This window comes from Geospiza fortis, unplaced genomic scaffold, assembly GCF_000277835.1.
Source record: "Geospiza fortis unplaced genomic scaffold, GeoFor_1.0 scaffold11, whole genome shotgun sequence".
Taxonomy (NCBI): Eukaryota; Metazoa; Chordata; class Aves; order Passeriformes; family Thraupidae; genus Geospiza; species Geospiza fortis.
In genome coordinates, this window is record NW_005054304.1 from 11,149,823 (window position 1) to 11,166,851 (window position 17,029).

Below are 17,029 nucleotides of genomic sequence, written 5' to 3' on the forward strand. Positions count from 1 at the left end.
TGAATTCCCAGCCCAGAGAGTGGCTGTGGATCCCGGCAGCTCCTGTGATTTGCGGCAGGTTTTTCAGGTCCCCGCCTGTCAAACACACACGCAGATACTTAAGCAGTCACCCGAGGACCTGCGGGGTTCTTGTTTTACACACTTCTGGTCCCTGCCAGCTCCAGGTAAGCACACGCTTTGAGCTGGGCGTGCTGGGGTGGGTGTGCAGTTGGGGATGGGGGATGGAGGGAAGTGCTCCCCTGTGAGTACTGATGCTGAGGAGGTCGGAGCTGCACCCAGCAGGGCAGGAAGGCTCATGCCCGAGGCAAACAGAAGAGAGAGCCCAGGCAGGGGCCACCATGGCGTCCTGCCTCTGCTGCAGCAGCTGCTGTGCTCCTGTTTGCTTTGTTCCTATCCGATATTATCTTCTAAAAGACTGGACGGGTAGTTTACAGGATGCATGACAGGTGTTTTTTCCTTATTTATGGCAGGGCCCGGTTTATTTTTAAAGCCTCTGTCCCACCTTATCCTGTGCGCCATGCTGGCTGATGTTATCCACAGCCACCCCACAGCAGGAGGATGAGCAAAGCTCAGGACAGGACACGGCTCTGCAGCAGAGCAAGGGAGGGTAGGAGGGCTCGTTTGCATTCAGAACTGCTATTTTGATCCCTGCAGTGGCAGGAAATAGCTGCAAGCTAAAACCAGATGCAGATGCCTCCAGTCACATCCCAGCCCTGACAGTGGGAAGGGGTTAAGAAGCCCAGCAGAGGCTATGGAGCCCCATCAGCTTGGCAGGAGCTACTGCTCAGAGAGATTTCCAGGGGCTTTGGGTGCAGTAAATCGTTAGAAAGCTGCACAGCCAGCCAGCTATTGTGACTACTGTTCAAAAAAGCAAAGCTGAGCAAACAGAGATCACGTCTTTTCTGGAAAAGTGGCAGATTTCTGCCAGGATTGTAAATGCTGACTGCACTAGCAGTGCTGGACAAGCATGCTGGGACACTGAAAGATGTCCTTGCCCATTTCAGGCCAGAGCTAGGAGTCCTGCTAGTAACCCCAGGGTGTTTCTGGGGAGTTGGGTACAACCACAGGACACAGGCAGAGTACTATATATTTATAATAAGACTTTCTCTTGCTGCAACTTGTGTCCGTCAGCCATTACCTTTTGTCTGCTCACTCCAAAATGGCCCTGGAGGTGCATTTTAATGCCCTGCCAGCCACACTAAGAGCATCAGGTGCTGTCATGTACATAGCAATGCTGGCTGGAGCTGCCCACGGCCCAGGCAGCTGCTGATCCACTTGCAAACTTCTGCTCTCACATTGCTCTACCTAAAACCACGACAGTCAGAGCCAAATGTGAATTCCCCACGGGTCCTTAGCTTGACACTTAGGACAGAGCAGGTGTGGTGGTTTCCCTGTGACATTGGCATTGTCATTTCTGCCTGGGTGAGTAAACCCCAGCTGAATGACAACTGCAGCCCCACAGCCCTGCTGAATGGCTAACATTCTTTGCACTGAAAAAGCATTTCTTTTCAATGTTGTCAAAAATTTAAGAGGAAAAAAGCAGTAAGAAGTGGTGCTTTTCAGCAGCTAAGCCAAACAGCTGTGAGTCTCCATATTTTTGCCAGGCTTAAGAAATGTGAGACAATCACCTTTCCTGTACAGGGGGAGATGTTGGACAGCCTGAAGCCCAGCTGCATGCCTGGGCTTAAACGAGGCTCCACTTAAGTAGTGGGCAGGTGATTAGTGGTCTCAATAGAGCCAGTCTGGCCATTTAGGCACTCCTGGTGCCCTTGAGTCATGTCATATACCTCCAAATTTAGCATCCAGGAGGTGCCAAGTGCTAGAGGCCATATGCTGCACAGGGGTCACATGGCTCCTGAAAGCCTCCAGGACATACTGGAGTGATGTGGGGAGACCTGCAAAGCCCTCCAGGAGCCCCGGGGTTTCTGCCTTTTCCTGAAACCCATCTCACGATCTTGAGAGGTAAAAACTGGACTCCTTCCAGAGCAGGGGTAGAGGGGACACAAAGAAAAGCCATCAGGCATCACATCCCACATGCTGGAGCTCCCTGAGCTGCCAGTAGGTAGAAGATATTGTGTCCTGTGGGGAAATGCCTCAGGAAGCTGGAGATAATCAGAAGCAGAAATAGCTGTGCAGGTGAAACATGAAAGGTGAAGCATGAGCTCCCTATGCAAATCCATGCACTCACATCAATGCACATTAATGCGGCAGGCTGCAAACAGTGATTTATGAGCTGCCAAGGCATGTTGCTGCTGGTAGCTCAGGCTGGGTGCATGATCTGGAGGTGATGAGGATCCCTTTGTGGCTGGGCTTTCCGTGGGAAGGGCAGGTGGCTCAGTTGTGTGCTGAAAAAAGAAGAGGCAGGACTCATGGCCCGAGCTTGGCCTCATCTGCATTTTGGCCTCATGGAGAGCTTGGCAGCCACAGTGCTGGAGAGCAGCACCTCAAGTCCAGGGGACCTCCTTCTACCCCTGCATCTTTTCCAGAGGTCTACAAACATCTAAGGTAGGTGAGCAGCATTCACCAGACTCCTACTACCTCACATGAATGAGGAACTGAATCATGATGCCCCCTTCCTATATGGATGCTTCTGAACTGAGCTGACCCCAGGAAGCCCAGGCAGCTGCAGACAAGGCCAACTTAGCTTGCAGTACCTGGGGTTAGAGATAATCTTTCCTCAGTCCACCCAGGGCTGGTGGTCATACTGTTATACTGTCTACCAGCACTCCATCACGCTCAGAGATGCTCCAATGTTACACAACCTCTGTGTTACAATCCCTATTTACCAAGTGACTCAAGCAGAGTGGGCTGTTTCACAATCAGCCCTGGTCTATTTATAAGCCCCTACTCAAATACCAAAGGATTCTTTTATTAGTCAAAGCACTTTCTGCAGAGGAGGCTCAGGGGGATCTTTGTTTTATGAGGTAAAGTTCAAAGAAGATCTCTCCAGCCTCTCACTACACCTGGCTCTTCACAAGCTGCAAGACAGTTTTGAAGCTGAGCTCCATCCTAGCAGTTCTGTCAGCAAGGGAAAGCCCTGGGGCATTCAGTACCCCAGGGTACCTAAAGGTGAGTTACCAACCAACCAAGAAAGCAGTTGGGTTTAAACCTATGCAGTAGGAGTGCAGCATGATGGATGTTCCAGGATCATACCCCAGAGCCAAAGGGAAGGAAAAGCTGGACTGCAGTGTGGAAGCAGGGCAAGTCTGCAGCAGGTGGCCCACAAGAGTCCCAAGAAGGGCCAAGGGCTCCTGGCAGCACTGGAGAGCCAGCAACACCAACCAGCCAACCTGACAGAGATGGGCCAGGCAACTGGGACAACAGGAGAGCAGATCAAGAAAGGCCACATTTTGCAACCAGCTCCTCCCCTGCCAATACCCCACAGCCTGGTTTCAGAAACACCACAGTGATTCAGCATCAAGGGACTTGGGCATGCTGTGTGGGGGCAGTGCCTTGTGTTTTAGTTGACTGAATTAGCAAGCTCGACCCTCTGCCATGTGAAAGCAAACCTGAAGCCCAGCAGAAGAGAGGTGTGGGACTTAGCCAAGATGCATTTGCTTTGCTTGTTCTTTTGGACCAAATCTTCCAGAGATTGTGCAAAGCACAAGTGGGACAAGGGTAACTCTGGAGGAAACACGGGCTTCTTGGTACTGCCTTTGCTGGGAGCGCCTAGGACTGACCACAGTCAGAGGCAGCAAATGCTTGAACAACAGACATACACTGGGTACAGTCCTTGAGGATTTGAACACTTATACAGCAAAACCCAATCAATCAACTAACCAGTTCAGTGATGCTCAGGAACAATAGGACAAACTGTTAATGCCCATGTGTGGTAACATTAAATATTACTTAAAACAGTGCAGCTCACCTTCTCATGGCCAGCATTATGTGATGTCTGGCCACACTGCTAAGAGAAGGACCAGGACACTGACCCTGAGGAGGGGAAAACAGGGTGGTTTCTGGATCAAAGACCATGCTCCCAGAACATCATGTATGCTCTGTTTTATCATTCCTTTGCACAAACTTGCCTGATCACTGGCAAGCAGGGGGAAAATAAATAAGAAATAAACCACTAGGTTAGATGTCAGATATTGTCCCTTCACCCAGAGGATAAATAATGTTTTTAAACAAATGTCTTTAAATTAACCCCCTGAACATGCCCATTGCTGTGACATCACTCCTAAGTGACGCCCAGGCCTAAATAGGGCTGTAAACAGGAATCGTTCCCATGGGAGTGACACTGGCTATAAATACAGCACCAGGGGAGTGCTGAGCAGCCTGCAGCTTCCTGCCAGCTGAGGATGGTGAGACAGCTCAGCGCTGGGCATTGCTGCCGTGTGCTCGCTGCAGTGAGGAAATGAGACAGGAGTTGCTGGGGACTGGTGCTTCCAGCTGAGCTGCCTGGCATGCCTTTGGGAAGGGAGTTGAGCCCTGCTGCAGCCAGAGGCCACAGCTGGGGTCAGGGGGGAGGTTGGTGGGGATACGGATGGCAAATCTGGGGCTCAGCAAGTGTGGCCCCCACTGGCCACTCCCAGCTTGAGCAATGACACCAGTCCCTCTCTGCAGTGCCTGGCCCCATAGCCCTGCCCCAGGAAGATATGGCCATGGAAAAGCCAGTGATTCCCACTGAGGAGCAGCTGGAGATCCTGGAATACCACTTCTGCAAGGTGAACAAGCATCCTGACCCCACCACACTGTGCCTCATCGCTGCTGAGACCGGGCTCTCCGAGGAGCAGACTCTGGTGAGTGCATGCCCCTCATCCTGCCCCTGGCACCAGCCCCACCCCACCTGCATGCCTCTGTGCCCCACATCTCCTACCTGCCCTGGTCTATCATACACCTGTCTGTCCCCCCACAGGCTTCCTGCAGCCACCCCTGCCCTTCTCATGCTCCCCCCACACACCTGCCCTCCTCTGTGCCCCATGTGCTCCCTGCGTGTGCTCCCTGCACCACCGTGCACCCTGCACTCTCCTCACTGCACCCACAAGTCTCCTCTGCACCTCTGCAACCCCCAGCAGACTCCTAACTGCACCCAGAGAGCTCTAATGCAACACAGCACCTCCCTGTACCCCACATCCTTCCTGCACTCCACGTGTTTCTGCTCCTGAATTTACAACCCGTGCATGCTGTTCATCCAAACTATTTCTGATAGTCTTGGATGCACAAACTACTGCTGGTTTTAATGTCTGAAGAAACTACTGTCATTTTAAAACAGATAGAGGGTAGATGCAATTCCTGTAGGATATGCTGTGGGACATTCTCAGGCTGTGCACCTTCCCCCTCAGCGTCCCTAAGCCCCAATGTCAGGCAAGTCTGTCAGCCTCTCCAGGAGACATAGAGGCCTCCAAATATCCCTCCACAGGGACAGGCTGCCACTGACTGGGAATTCTCCCTGTGCTCCAGCTGGCTACCTGCAGGCTACCATGGACTTCAGAAGCAAACGGCTTCTTCCCAGTTCCTTCAGGTGGCAGTGCAGCTCATTGGGATGTAGGTGCTTACTGGACCCACGGCAGCATTTATGGGTATAGAAAAGAAATCCATCCCACTGGAAAGTTAGCAGCAGTTTGCAGAGAGCTGCAAAGCCTGGCTCTCCCTCAGCAAAGCCAAATTGGCAGTGTCAGCATTTAGCCTGTCCCAGGGAAAGATGCTGGAACAGCATCCATTGCACAGATAGTCCTCAGCTGGAGTGGACTGTGCTTTGGTGACAGGAAGGTATCAATCACTGCTTGTTTGAGGCAGCAAGGAGGCAGTACCCCTAAAATACCTTTTTCTCCATAGAAATGGCACTAATCCTTTTTTTTTCCCCTACAGCAACTTGTAAACACAGGCCATATACGCCCAGGGCACCTCTGTAGATGTCTTAAAATCCTCCCTGATAGCTTTCTTTTCCCACTAATCTAGTGTGCTCCTAGAGATCTGGAGATGGAGGTCATGTTAGGGACAGGATCAAGACTGGGGTGGTGAGCTGCAAAGTGCCTGCATTGCATAGAACACAGGGAATCATTGCCCCTGTCATCTGGAGTGTTTTATTATCTAGAAATAGCAGCCATTTTAATTAAAAATTCAGTAACAATGAGATGCAAAGGGGAGATTATGATTTAGGACAGAAAGTGAAACTTTGGAGAGGAGGCTAGGCTATCAATCGTATGTCTGGATGTGGTCAAAGGCAGTGTGAGTGTGAGAGGCACTTATAGAGAGCACTGTGGCTGTATCATTATGGAGCATAATAGCTTCAAAAATAACCATGAACAAATATAGCAACAAAATGAACTGCAACAAAAGGAATCACAGGCACATTGCCAAAGAAAGGGCTGAGCTGTGCTTCCGGCACATGAGTAGTGTTTCTTTTCTTTCTTTTCTTCTTAGGTAGTGTTGCTTTAACCAAATACATTTTATCTAATATTTTAAATTGTGGCTGTCTTGAAGTGGCATCAGCAGCTCTTGGAATAGGCTTCCAGATGCTGAGTTATAGCAGACATAGTGTTAAGTGCTGCTAACATAGACGTGCATATTGCCTTAAAACTAAGACGATTTTAAAACAATTTTAAAAATAGATTTTTTCTTAAATTTTTTGGAGACCCAATGTGCTGTACCTCTCATGCTTTCTGAAACAGGTGAGCTTTCAATTCCTGTCAGTTTGGAACTTGCAAAGGATTTTTTCACTTCTCCAGTCATTTAAACAGACACCATCCAGCTCCTCAGCCAATCTCTTACTCTGCAAGAAAAACCTGGGCTCACAGCCATAAAAAAAAAGACTCACCCATGCTGTCAAGGTCTGAAGTGAGCTAGAGAAATGAGTTTGAAGGAGGTGCACATGTAGGTTGCAAGACTGTTCGGTCAGGAACAACCATCCCAGGCTGCCTGCACTGCCTGGGAACAGCACCTTGCTACAAGGCAGCAGCACCATGAGTCCCCCTCACCTGGTCCCACGTGCTGACATCTGCACCTTTAGAACAGTGATTTGGAGGCTTTGCTCAGCCCAGTGCACTCAGTCTCTGCTTTGTTCTTTCTCTCCAGAAATGGTTCAAGCAGCGCCTGGCGGAGTGGAGGAAGTCTGAAGGGCTGCCCTCAGAAAGTGGGTCTGTCAGGGACTAGAGGATGCTGCTCCAATCCCCTTGCCTCTTATAAAGGATGGTGAAGCTCTTCAGTGGGTTTCCTTGGGGTTCTTCTGTTGCAATAGGTTTTGCGATACAAAGTAATACTCTGCTATTTAACGTAAATCTTATTTAACATGTACATAACCAGAAAAAACCCACTATATATATATATATATATATACACACACGCATGTGTGTATACAACTTTTGATGGCTGATAACCTGTCTTGTGATTCCAACCCATTAAAAGCAGCTGCACAAGAAAAGGCAATTTAATGCCCTTGTTCCAGCCTTGCAGAAATTTTGCCATGATATATGTTCAAATATAGAAGGAAGAAGTAAAGATTCTTTTTCCTTACAAGCCCCAGAGGCAAAGTATATGTGTGAGCTTTAAGGTGCAGATCATCCAGAGAGTGGGGCATCTGGAAAACCAAGTGTGTTGTTCAAGTGACCTGATTTGGCTCAACGTGCCTGAATCAGCTCTGGATACTGCAAACCAAGTGCCTACACCAGAATCAGACCAAGCCAAGCACCCCTTGAATGCCTTCTTTACCTTTCTGTTAAAGGTCACCAAAGAGAAAGAACTCATGGGTTGTTTTGAGTTTTTCCCAGTGCAATTATTAAAACCCAACATTTTTTAATGAGAGGAGCTGTGCTCTGTCCTATTTGTGCTCCCTGCCCCCATGACAGGAGGCAGACTCCTTCCTCTGGAAGGGCAACATTTCTGCCAGGCAGCCTCAGTGGGCACAATGGGTTTCCCCTTGGCCATGGGACAGCCATGGGCAGCCTCATCTCCTAAGGCACCTGTGGGTCCATGCATGGCAGCCCGCACAACCCCACACACCCCCTAATCCCTGGGGTGGCAGAGGATGGTGGTGCTGGGGTTCCCCCACAGCATGGGGGTTCTAGGGGGACACTCCAGTCTCCCCCCGCCATTCTCAAGCCTGAGGAATGCAGTTGCACTGGGGCTCTTGCACGAAGTCCAAACTCTCATCCATCCTGGCACAGGACAATGCCTGGTCTAAAAATAACCAGCACAATTTCCCAGTGACCTTACCTTGTGCAAAAGGCTTCAAAAGTCCTCTGCTTAGTGGATTACTGAATCAATTAATGGATCCTCTGATTAATCCCCTTCTGGTTTGTGGTCACCTGCCTCTACTCCTTTGGAAGGAGAATCAGCTTAACAAAGGGAAGATTAAAATACATTGGCTCTGAAACAGCCATATGCTTTCATTTGTGGCTTTTGTCTCTTACTGGGGAGCATCTCTCTTGCCTCAGTATCTCCAGCCTGTCGTCAGTGGTTGGGCAGCCAGTGCAAAACACACTGACCCTGTAGGAAGCAGATAAAAGCATTCTCCCTTTATGTCATGCCCTGCACAGGCTGTGTTGTTCCCCTGCAATTCAGCTGCCAAACTGACTCACCCACAGACCTGACTGGAGCTCAGAATTTGGTCTGCAGACACTGGCATCAATACTTGTTTTCTGCTTAGCCTTTGCAACTTGCCTTCTCTCTTACACTGAGGGGAACTCTGCTTTCTTGAGTTAAGCTCCAAAAATCCCAATGCAGAACTCTCTTACTTTGCCCAGGGTCACACAACTGAGTATCTGAACCACACAGTTTTAACCCACCTATGTAACTGGATCTGCCTGTTCTCCAGGCATTTGAGAAAACAGGCCGCAAATCCAAGCCAACTCAACATACATTGTAGCCTTTTGCATTTCTACTTCTGTCACAAGCATAAAACTTTTGAGTGTCAGTAAGATCTTCTTACTGACACTCAAAAATTTTGCTAAACTAAAGTTTTGCTAAAACTTTAGCAAAAAACTTTAAACCCAAATTCAGGAGTTGTGTTGCATCAACTTAGTGCGTGCTTTTGAGTTTAGTTTGCCACACTTCCCTGCATGAAAGGACAGTTCCTGTGCTGCCTTCCCCCAGCAGTTGTTTCATTACTTCTTAAATTATTACAGCAAAACAATCAAGAGAGAAACTCCAGACATAACCCATCCTAGGGAGAGAGTCTTCCCACATTAAGTTGAATTCTGTAATTTTCCCTGATGACTATTCTTACGGAATGATGATTTTATTTTAACTCCCAGAAAGCGTTCCTGCCGAGTGCTGCCTCTGTGCTGTGTTCAAAGAGATTTTGCAGCCACAGCACAGCCAGAGAGAGTGATGTTCCAAGGGGTGATGTGGGCAGATGGCAGGAGCATTTCTGAAGGAGCTTAGCGCTTAATTGGTTGAGCTAGTTCTGCGAGCCGTGGAGTACAAACCGCCTTCAGAGCTCTCTCTTTCACTTTGAATGCATCTGGGTCGAGTGCAGTCAAGCCCACGCGAGGTCTGGAGGAGAGAGGGTAGGAATAGTCAATCCTGACTGCAGCAAGGCCAGCTGTCAGCTGCCTTCGAGCTCCCACACCTCCACCTAAGCCTGCCCTTCCCTGTCAAGGGAGGACAAAAGGCATCACACCTCCAATGCTGTCGTCAGGAGAGGAGTATCTCTCACAGCCACTACAGCCAGGCATTTCCCCACCCTCTGTGAAACATCCTCCCAGCACTTCCTGCAGACTGGGCTGAGGTCAGCTGCAACATGCTGGGCAACAGGAGTGTATTACACTCTGCCCTTTGCCAGATGGTTGCTTTTTATAGTTGGAATTAATAACAAGTCCCAACCAGTAATTCTGCTGGAATTACAGAGTTCCTGTTTCTTCTCTTTTGACTCTCCTTCTACCTCAAAAGGGCTTTTTAAACCGCAATCCATATAGCATTAACTCACCCAAACATATAAAACCCAGGTATTTTGGAAGTGGAAGAGCACTTCCCAATCTCGGCCTAATCTCTCTGGCCAAACACAAATGAACAAGGTGCCATGAGCCACACAAAATGGGCTGGCAGCTGATCGTTTCCCCATGACAGGGAAGCAGTACCTACCTTGAGGAAGGCTGGGCCAGCCCCAAAATTCTTTTTGTAGCGACTGCACGCTTGGCAGCCTCTGTCACAGGCCACTCGGGATCCCGCGCGGGCATGAACTTAGGGTGGAGTTGTTTGGGCTTCGACAGCTCAATGGTCCGAGGGCTTGCAATTACCTTCCGAGATGGCGTGGAAACCTGTGGAAGAATGGGGAGGAAGGCCTTTAGAGATGCTCCTGGCATTCGAGGGTGCTCAGCCTGCAACCAACTCAGAGTTACCAGGTTCATAGGCACTGACCACGCACAGATGGGACACAATCATATCCTCAGCTGTGTTTGGCACCAGGCAAACTGTAGAAGAAGAAATCACTGCTTCGTCAGTCCCACAACCTGCCCTCCAGCCTCCTGTTACTCACAGTCCTTTGTCCAACCCACCCCAAACACTGGAGATCCCAGTTAGGCACTTGTCCACCTCTTCCCGTCCCTACAAGTGCAGGTTAGGCACAGCTCTGCTATTCTCTGGGGATATGTGCTGGGAGTCAGTTCATGCTCTGAATGGAGCACAAGTCCTGCTTTCCAGCTCAGGAAGCAGTTATGCCAGCCTCATGGAGAGCAGCACATCCAGGGCTGACATGAAGAGAGCCACAAGCGACTGAGCACCTGTGCCCACTCCTCTGCCAGAAGTCCCATCCGTGTTGGGTCCTGGGTGATGCTGCCTTACCGGAGACATGACAACACCAGGTTTGCTGTGTGTAGTGCAGCAGGTCATCTCCCTGATCAAGGGCTCTGCCAGCTTCTGGACCCGCGCCGATGCACTGGCCGAGACTGCTAAGCGGGAAACCTGGGTTGGCACCTGCACGGATCCAGAATGGGGGAGGGACGTGCAGACACGGAGCTTGTACAGCAGCCCACAGGGACATGCTCCCTCTCCACAAGGATGAACATCCCAGCACCCTTCCTCTGCATACATGGTCACTCTTAATTTTCTAGAATCCATTATTTTTTTTTCCACCTAAACTATTAAGTCATTTTGGTGCTATACGGATTCCCCAGCTGTTGCCCACTCAGAGCCAGGAGGGGACTGCCTGCAATGAGACCCTGTGTAGCCAGGTAAAAGTACAGAGAAATCCCTTCCATGTTTTTTACATTCATCTTCCTGGCCAAATCAAATAAGGAGAGACATTCAGATTTCAGGGTAAATTTGCTGCTACGGTTAACTGCATTCCTACAGCAAATGTGATTACTTCTCCAGCAGGGGACTTCTTCCAAAATTTTTCACAGGGTTATTGTTGCCCAGTCCTGCTCCAGTGTAGTCTCCCATTTCCCAGCCCCAGAGGCTGCATCCAGAAAACCTAGCCTTTGCCACGGAAATTAGTGTAATCTGAGATTGCTCCAAGCCCTTTCACCCATGCCAAAGCAATGACCCACCTAAAAGGAACAAATTCAGAAATATAAATTAGGCTTTGGGTAAAATGTAGTTAAAATACACATAGCAGTTGCAATCTCATGCCCCCTGTGTACTCAGATAGGAGCACAGCTGCCTAGCTACAAACATGACTACTCCCTAAGAGCTAAACATGCCATTTCCATCAGGTTTCTCCACTTTCCCAGGCTGCTTTATTATCAGAGGATGCAGCCCAGATGCCTCCCTTGGCTCTCCTGCTATACTAGGCTGCTCCAGCCTGGCTGGTTTTTGTCTCCCAGCAGGAGATTTGCAAAGACAACACTCTTCTCTGAAAAAGCAGTTTCTTCCAGTGCCGTAAACTGCAGCAGAACCAGGCAGCTTCCCCCCTCCACACACTGGGCACGTCCAGGGGTGGGATACAGGACAGTTTGCTGCATCCCTGTACCCTCCATATCTCACTGAACCTCCTCCTCACCTCTCTGGGGGGCATGAAGTCTGGGTGCAGCCCCTTTGGCTGGGCAAGCTGCAGAATCCGCTTGGAGGCGTTATAGTTCTGTGCAGCCAGGGACACAGGCCACTCCGGGGTCTCACGGGATCTGGAAGCACAGAGTCATGGCACTGCCACTCACAGATGTTCTCCAATCTGGCAGCAGCTGGGCTGTCTAAGACTCACATTTGCTGCAGTAGAAGGCAGCTTTGTCTTGTGGCCATTTCCAGTATAGAACTCATCCCATGAGAGAATCCAGAAGTTCTAATCCCAGCAGAGACCCTGCTCTGCATTTTTGCCCTCTGTTTACCCATGCTCTGTTCCTGCATTTATTAGACACCACTGATGCTACAGGACCCAAGGCTCTACCTATAGCACGCTATAGGCTTTCTAGCCTCTCACCTTTGTTCCAGGTAAGCAGGGAGGTATTTCTTAGGCTCAGACAACCTCAGCAGCCGTTCAGAAGGGTAGCCATACTTCGGTAGCAGGGGATTCCCACCGATTACTGGTCTGCAACTATACAGAAAGAAAGATTTTGAGGAGCAGGGCAGAAGAGCTAGCAAAAGGCAACTGACAGAGAACATGATCCTTGCAGATGGTAACCTAAGTTTGGTTAAACATCCATGCCTGCTGCATGCACAAAATTTGGCACTGGTGCACATGGAAAAGCCATGAACAAATACGCATTTACACCTGAGATTTCCTCACGTTAAATACGGTTGGCATCTGAAGAGTCCTCTTTTAAGCACTCTTGGTGCACTACTTTCAAAGTCTAGGCTTTTCCTGAAGCTGTTCCACAACATCTGGCAGCATTTATGTTGGTCAGCTCTGCCAATTTCGAAACCTCTTTGTTACAATGGTTTGATAGCACCTTGTGCCCCCGTAACTTCTCTCATCTTGGTGTCTCCCCTAGTGCCTTGTTCATCCAGCTTTCAAACAAGCATAACCGTTGGAATATGCCTGTCATCACCAGGGAAGAAGGAAGAAGAGGTAAGAAGAAAGGCAGGAAGTGCTGTTGTATGGACACCTTTAGCAAGAGACAGTAGCTCTCAGGAGGATGAGAGTCCATAAGTGGTGATAGTTGCAGAGGGGAGAAAACTACAGACATGCATGTCTTGACATTCCTTCAGGTAGAGGAAAGCCAGGAGTGCAACATAGTTTCATCTCCATTCTCATTGCTAAGACTTCTCACAGTCTAGCAACCACCACTTTGACTCCAAAAGACCTTCATCTCCTTCAACAGAGCTACAAATGACTTGCTTCAAGTCATGCAGCACCACTGTAATTTATACTTTTACATCAATTTTTATTCCAATTCCAAAACATGATCTACGTTTTACACCATGCAGTGACAGCAGAGGTTTAAGTGGAAGATGGCATCTCCCCTTTCCCTGGGAGCCAGTACAGACCCCTAGGGAATATGCTCTGAGCTGCCTCCTACTCCAAGATCTGCTACCACGTCACTGACCTGCGGCCATACTTGGTAAAATCTTTCTTGGGCTTGCACAGATACAAGGTTCTTGCAGATGGTCGAGCTGTCATAGCACCAGGTGTGAGGCTCCATATCGTCTCTTGGTTTCCCCATACAAGCCTAGCATGAACAGCAAGGTTGTCAAATTTTAGTAACAGGCATAAGTGTGAAATGTGTTTGCTGGGGCTATCCTTCCCTGCCTAGGATGGAATACACACACACCCCCCCCACCCTATGGCTCCCCACACCTGCAAAGTGCCACTAGCACCCCCTGAGCATTCTCCTTCTGTGGCTCTGAATTTCCCAACACTCTCCTGCTGGTTGTTGTCAACTAAAAGGAAAAGATTCTCAAAGTGATAGGTTTTAGTTACCAGTGGATTTGCAGAAAGGGTCCTTTCATTACATCTCTGAAACCCCTGGAGGAGTTTCATCACTGCATTTCTTTTGCCTCACCATTACCACCCAACTATACCACAGGTATGACAGTGAAAATAGTAACAACTTTACAGTCAGGGTGTGCCATGGAAAGTGGGTGAGGTTTTACAGCAGGTTAGTGGTTACTCTCCTGTGCCCAGGGCAAATTTGGAGTTGCTCATCCCTCACTGAGAGGCCATGATGGGAGAGGGTACAGGGTAGTTGGGACAAGGAACAGCAGGGCAGTGGGTTTGTGGAGCCTCTATTCGAGACCCATACAGATAATGGAGAAGAGATGTTATCAAGAGACTGCTGCTCTGGCTTGTCAAGCTGTAGTTTGATCACATCACACAGACAGCAACTCTGTTCCCAAAGCTGGGCTGTATCCTCCAGAACAGAGCAGCCTGGCTCCCATGGCCCAGTCACCCTGCACCACACACCACCCTACCCCACAACATCTCAGCTGGGCAGCTCAGATCAGATGGGGCAACAAAGGCAAGGCTCAGGTCAAGCCCAGGGTTTTGATTGAGAACTTGAAAGAGCAAACTGAAGGGAGCCCTTCAAGTATGGAACATCTCAGTCTGCTTTTCTACGGGCAGAGGGGAAAGGAGTAGCAAGACAATGGCCAAGGGTCTGCTCTGGCTGAGTCCCATCAGTCCCCAGCCCCTGAGCAAGTCTGTTTGAACACCTACTTACGTGGGACTGCTGGCTTGGCTAAATAGTGGTTTGGGGTCTGCAAGTACCTCTATCCTGCCAAAATTACAGAAAAGGACAAACATGCCATTAACCATACAGAGCATAAAGAAGCTACTGCTGTACTCAAAGCCATACAAACACTCTCAAAGCCCTGTGCTTTTGCCTCCTTTCCCTTGAAAGAGTGTGTTTAAGGACCTCTCTCTTCAAGTACTTTCCACCCAGTTAATCTGGCAAACTCACCAGCCCATGAATTTTTGTGTTTTCTCTTGGACTACAGAGACACAAATTGCAATTCTGCCCCCACTGGTGGCTGGAGAGTGGGAATGAACTTTTCTGGTCAATAACCTACCATAAAACAGGTACAAGAAGGATGATCTCTCAGCCTATGGGAGCCCAGATGAGCAAACACCTGTTATCACCACGTCATAGTTTACTAAAAGGCACCATGGGGACAGCACTGTGTTTCCACATGGCTTTAGGAGCACATTTTATTTCAGTCCATTTAGCACAGAGGTCCTAGATGCTGTGTAGACACAGGAACATACATAGTCTCTGTCCTAGGAACAGCTCTGGAAATGTTTTTACTGAATATACAACAGACCAAAACCTTTCATGAAGATCAGGTATCACTTCTGAGGCCCGAAGTCCCAGTGACTGGGAAGTGCCTGAACTTTATGAGCCTTGGTACAGAGAGGAGAACAAGATAATCCAGTGCCACAAGTGTGTTACACAACTCCTTGATGTCACAAACCAAGCCCATTCCCACCCACTGGGGCTACAGGTGCCTACCCACAGCCAGCTGGTGAACAACCACACTGTGCAGGCAGCTGTGGAAGTGCTCCACCATGGAAAAAACACAGAAGGTGGAAGCCTGAGGCATTGCTTCCCTGCCCCATACCACCTGGCAATGCAACAGCGTGGCCCTAGAGAAGAGCAAGGACAGCAGCAGAGAGAGATACCTGCCCATAGAAAGCAATCTGTGCTGTGGGGACACACCTGTGGTTTCTCTGATGGGGCTAGTACTGCTAGTAAGATGCCAAGCCCTGGCAAATGCTTGTCAGAGAGCTCAGCAGCACAGAGATCCCTGAAATGGCAGGCTGCTCTTACAGCATCGTCCCTGCACGAGATGCCTGTCACGCCTAACTTGGGCCACAGAGCTGCAAACGCAGCTCCTGCTGAGATCCCACAGAGGCAGCTGCCTGTAGGACTTTGGCTCCCTGCCACCAGTTCAAGACAGGACACAGTCAGGAAGGCAGACGTCATTTCAGGAGCCAAAACCCAGTTTAAGCTCTTCAGTCCCAAGCGGGTCCCCAGAGGGTTTTCCTTGCAAGGGGGTGAAGGAGCAGCACACAGAGGTTCCCCCCCAGCCTAGCTGTGTTGCAGAGCTGGCACTATCTCTACAAGCAGGCTCAGTGCTGTTCCTCAGCTGCTGGTACAGATCCAGCACACAGCCACAGCCAAATCTAGCACAACATAGTGCACATGGCCCTAGTGCCCCACACTGCTGTGCAAAGCTTGCATCATGATCGAGCCAAGGAATGAGACACACATACATTCAGATCAGGTCTCTCAACTCACTTGGCAATATTTTTTTGTTCTTTTTCCAATTACAAAAAGAAAGATTACATTTATCGTGGCAAAAGCTCTAGACAGACAGATGTCCTCACTCAGGATGTACCTTCAGCAGCTCTGCAACTTGAAGGGGTTAAACCACCTCACTGACAAGACAGCCCTGGTGGAGCCTTTGTTGTTTGGGCCTGTTCATGCTTCCCAGCAAGGCCTTGCTTCAGCCAGACACAGAAACACCTCCCCTGCATTGTCTGAGCATTCACACACTCATTGCTTAAGGGAGATCAACTCCTTTTGAGATCAATTCCTTGTAAAGCAAAGAGTCACAGCTTCCATTTTAAAGAGGCAGGATGGTTGGATGTTTTTCAGAAGCTGAAGTAAGGGCAAAACCAGACATAATTTCCCCTCAAGTGTTTATCACAGTGTCATCCGCTACACTGACTCACTGCTCGGTGTAAATCTCCAACTGAGCCCTCTCAAGAGACATGGGGCACTGGCCTGAACACCCAGCCAGGAGGGGACGGCTTCTTACCTGCTGCGTGGGTACACCCACATGCAAGGTGTGTAATCTGACACTGCAAAGACAAGAACAGGTGAATTTAAAAGCTTGATAACACCTAGAGCCTGGGCTGCCGGCCCTTTAGCATGCAATAATCATATGGCAGATGAAGTTTGTGCATCTCCTCAGGACAGTTGCTCAGCAGATGTTCGTACTGCTTTTCCCTGGTACCTTCCTCTCCAGGGGTTGCTCCTCATGGGGGGATGCTGGCAGCCCCCAAGGCTGCAGGACAGAACACCCCAAGCACCAGGGGTCACCAGCCCGCAGGCTCCCACCTGACTCTACAGCCACCCCTTATGACTGCCTTCAGCAGCTTCCAGGGGAGGCTTCCAGAGCCTCGGGGAAATAGCAGCTGTATTAAACTGGGACCAGGTGCCAGCATAAAACAACCAGGGGGTGGGGGATACGGGATGACACGAAAACCAGC

At 49.5% G+C, this 17,029-nt stretch overlaps 2 protein-coding genes across 2 annotated transcripts in view; one reads left to right on the top strand and one right to left on the bottom strand.

Moving 5' to 3' along the window:
• The first annotated feature begins 10 nt into the window (after positions 1 to 10).
• On the top strand, positions 11 to 7,743 carry HOPX (HOP homeobox). The gene is made up of 3 exons (XM_005418142.2): positions 11 to 164; positions 4,567 to 4,742; positions 7,018 to 7,743. The coding sequence occupies exons 2-3, from the start codon at positions 4,599 to 4,601 to the stop codon at positions 7,093 to 7,095; spliced, it is 222 nt and encodes a 73-aa protein (XP_005418199.1). The 5' UTR covers positions 11 to 164; positions 4,567 to 4,598; the 3' UTR covers positions 7,096 to 7,743.
• Positions 7,744 to 9,153: 1,410 nt separating this feature from the next.
• LOC102031703 (testicular haploid expressed gene protein-like) overlaps positions 9,154 to 17,029 on the bottom strand; it is a 13,894-nt gene continuing 6,018 nt past the window's right edge. Inside the window, exons 4-10 of the mRNA XM_031066503.1 lie at positions 16,576 to 16,618; positions 14,475 to 14,528; positions 13,362 to 13,484; positions 12,296 to 12,409; positions 11,882 to 12,002; positions 10,024 to 10,199; positions 9,154 to 9,435 (exon numbers count right to left, since the gene is read on the bottom strand). Coding sequence (XP_030922363.1) covers positions 9,321 to 9,435; positions 10,024 to 10,199; positions 11,882 to 12,002; positions 12,296 to 12,409; positions 13,362 to 13,484; positions 14,475 to 14,528; positions 16,576 to 16,618 — 746 coding nt within the window. The 3' untranslated portion in view covers positions 9,154 to 9,320. The remainder of the gene's footprint in view (positions 9,436 to 10,023; positions 10,200 to 11,881; positions 12,003 to 12,295; positions 12,410 to 13,361; positions 13,485 to 14,474; positions 14,529 to 16,575; positions 16,619 to 17,029) is intronic.

Bases quoted from the DNA above. Each gene is read 5' to 3' on its own strand.
- HOPX (XM_005418142.2), top strand. From the start codon at position 4,599: ATGGCCATGGAAAAGCCAGTGATTCCCACTGAGGAGCAGCTGGAGATC. The intron at 4,743-7,017 runs GTGAGTGCATGC...CTTTCTCTCCAG, and splicing joins TCTCCGAGGAGCAGACTCTG to AAATGGTTCAAGCAGCGCCT.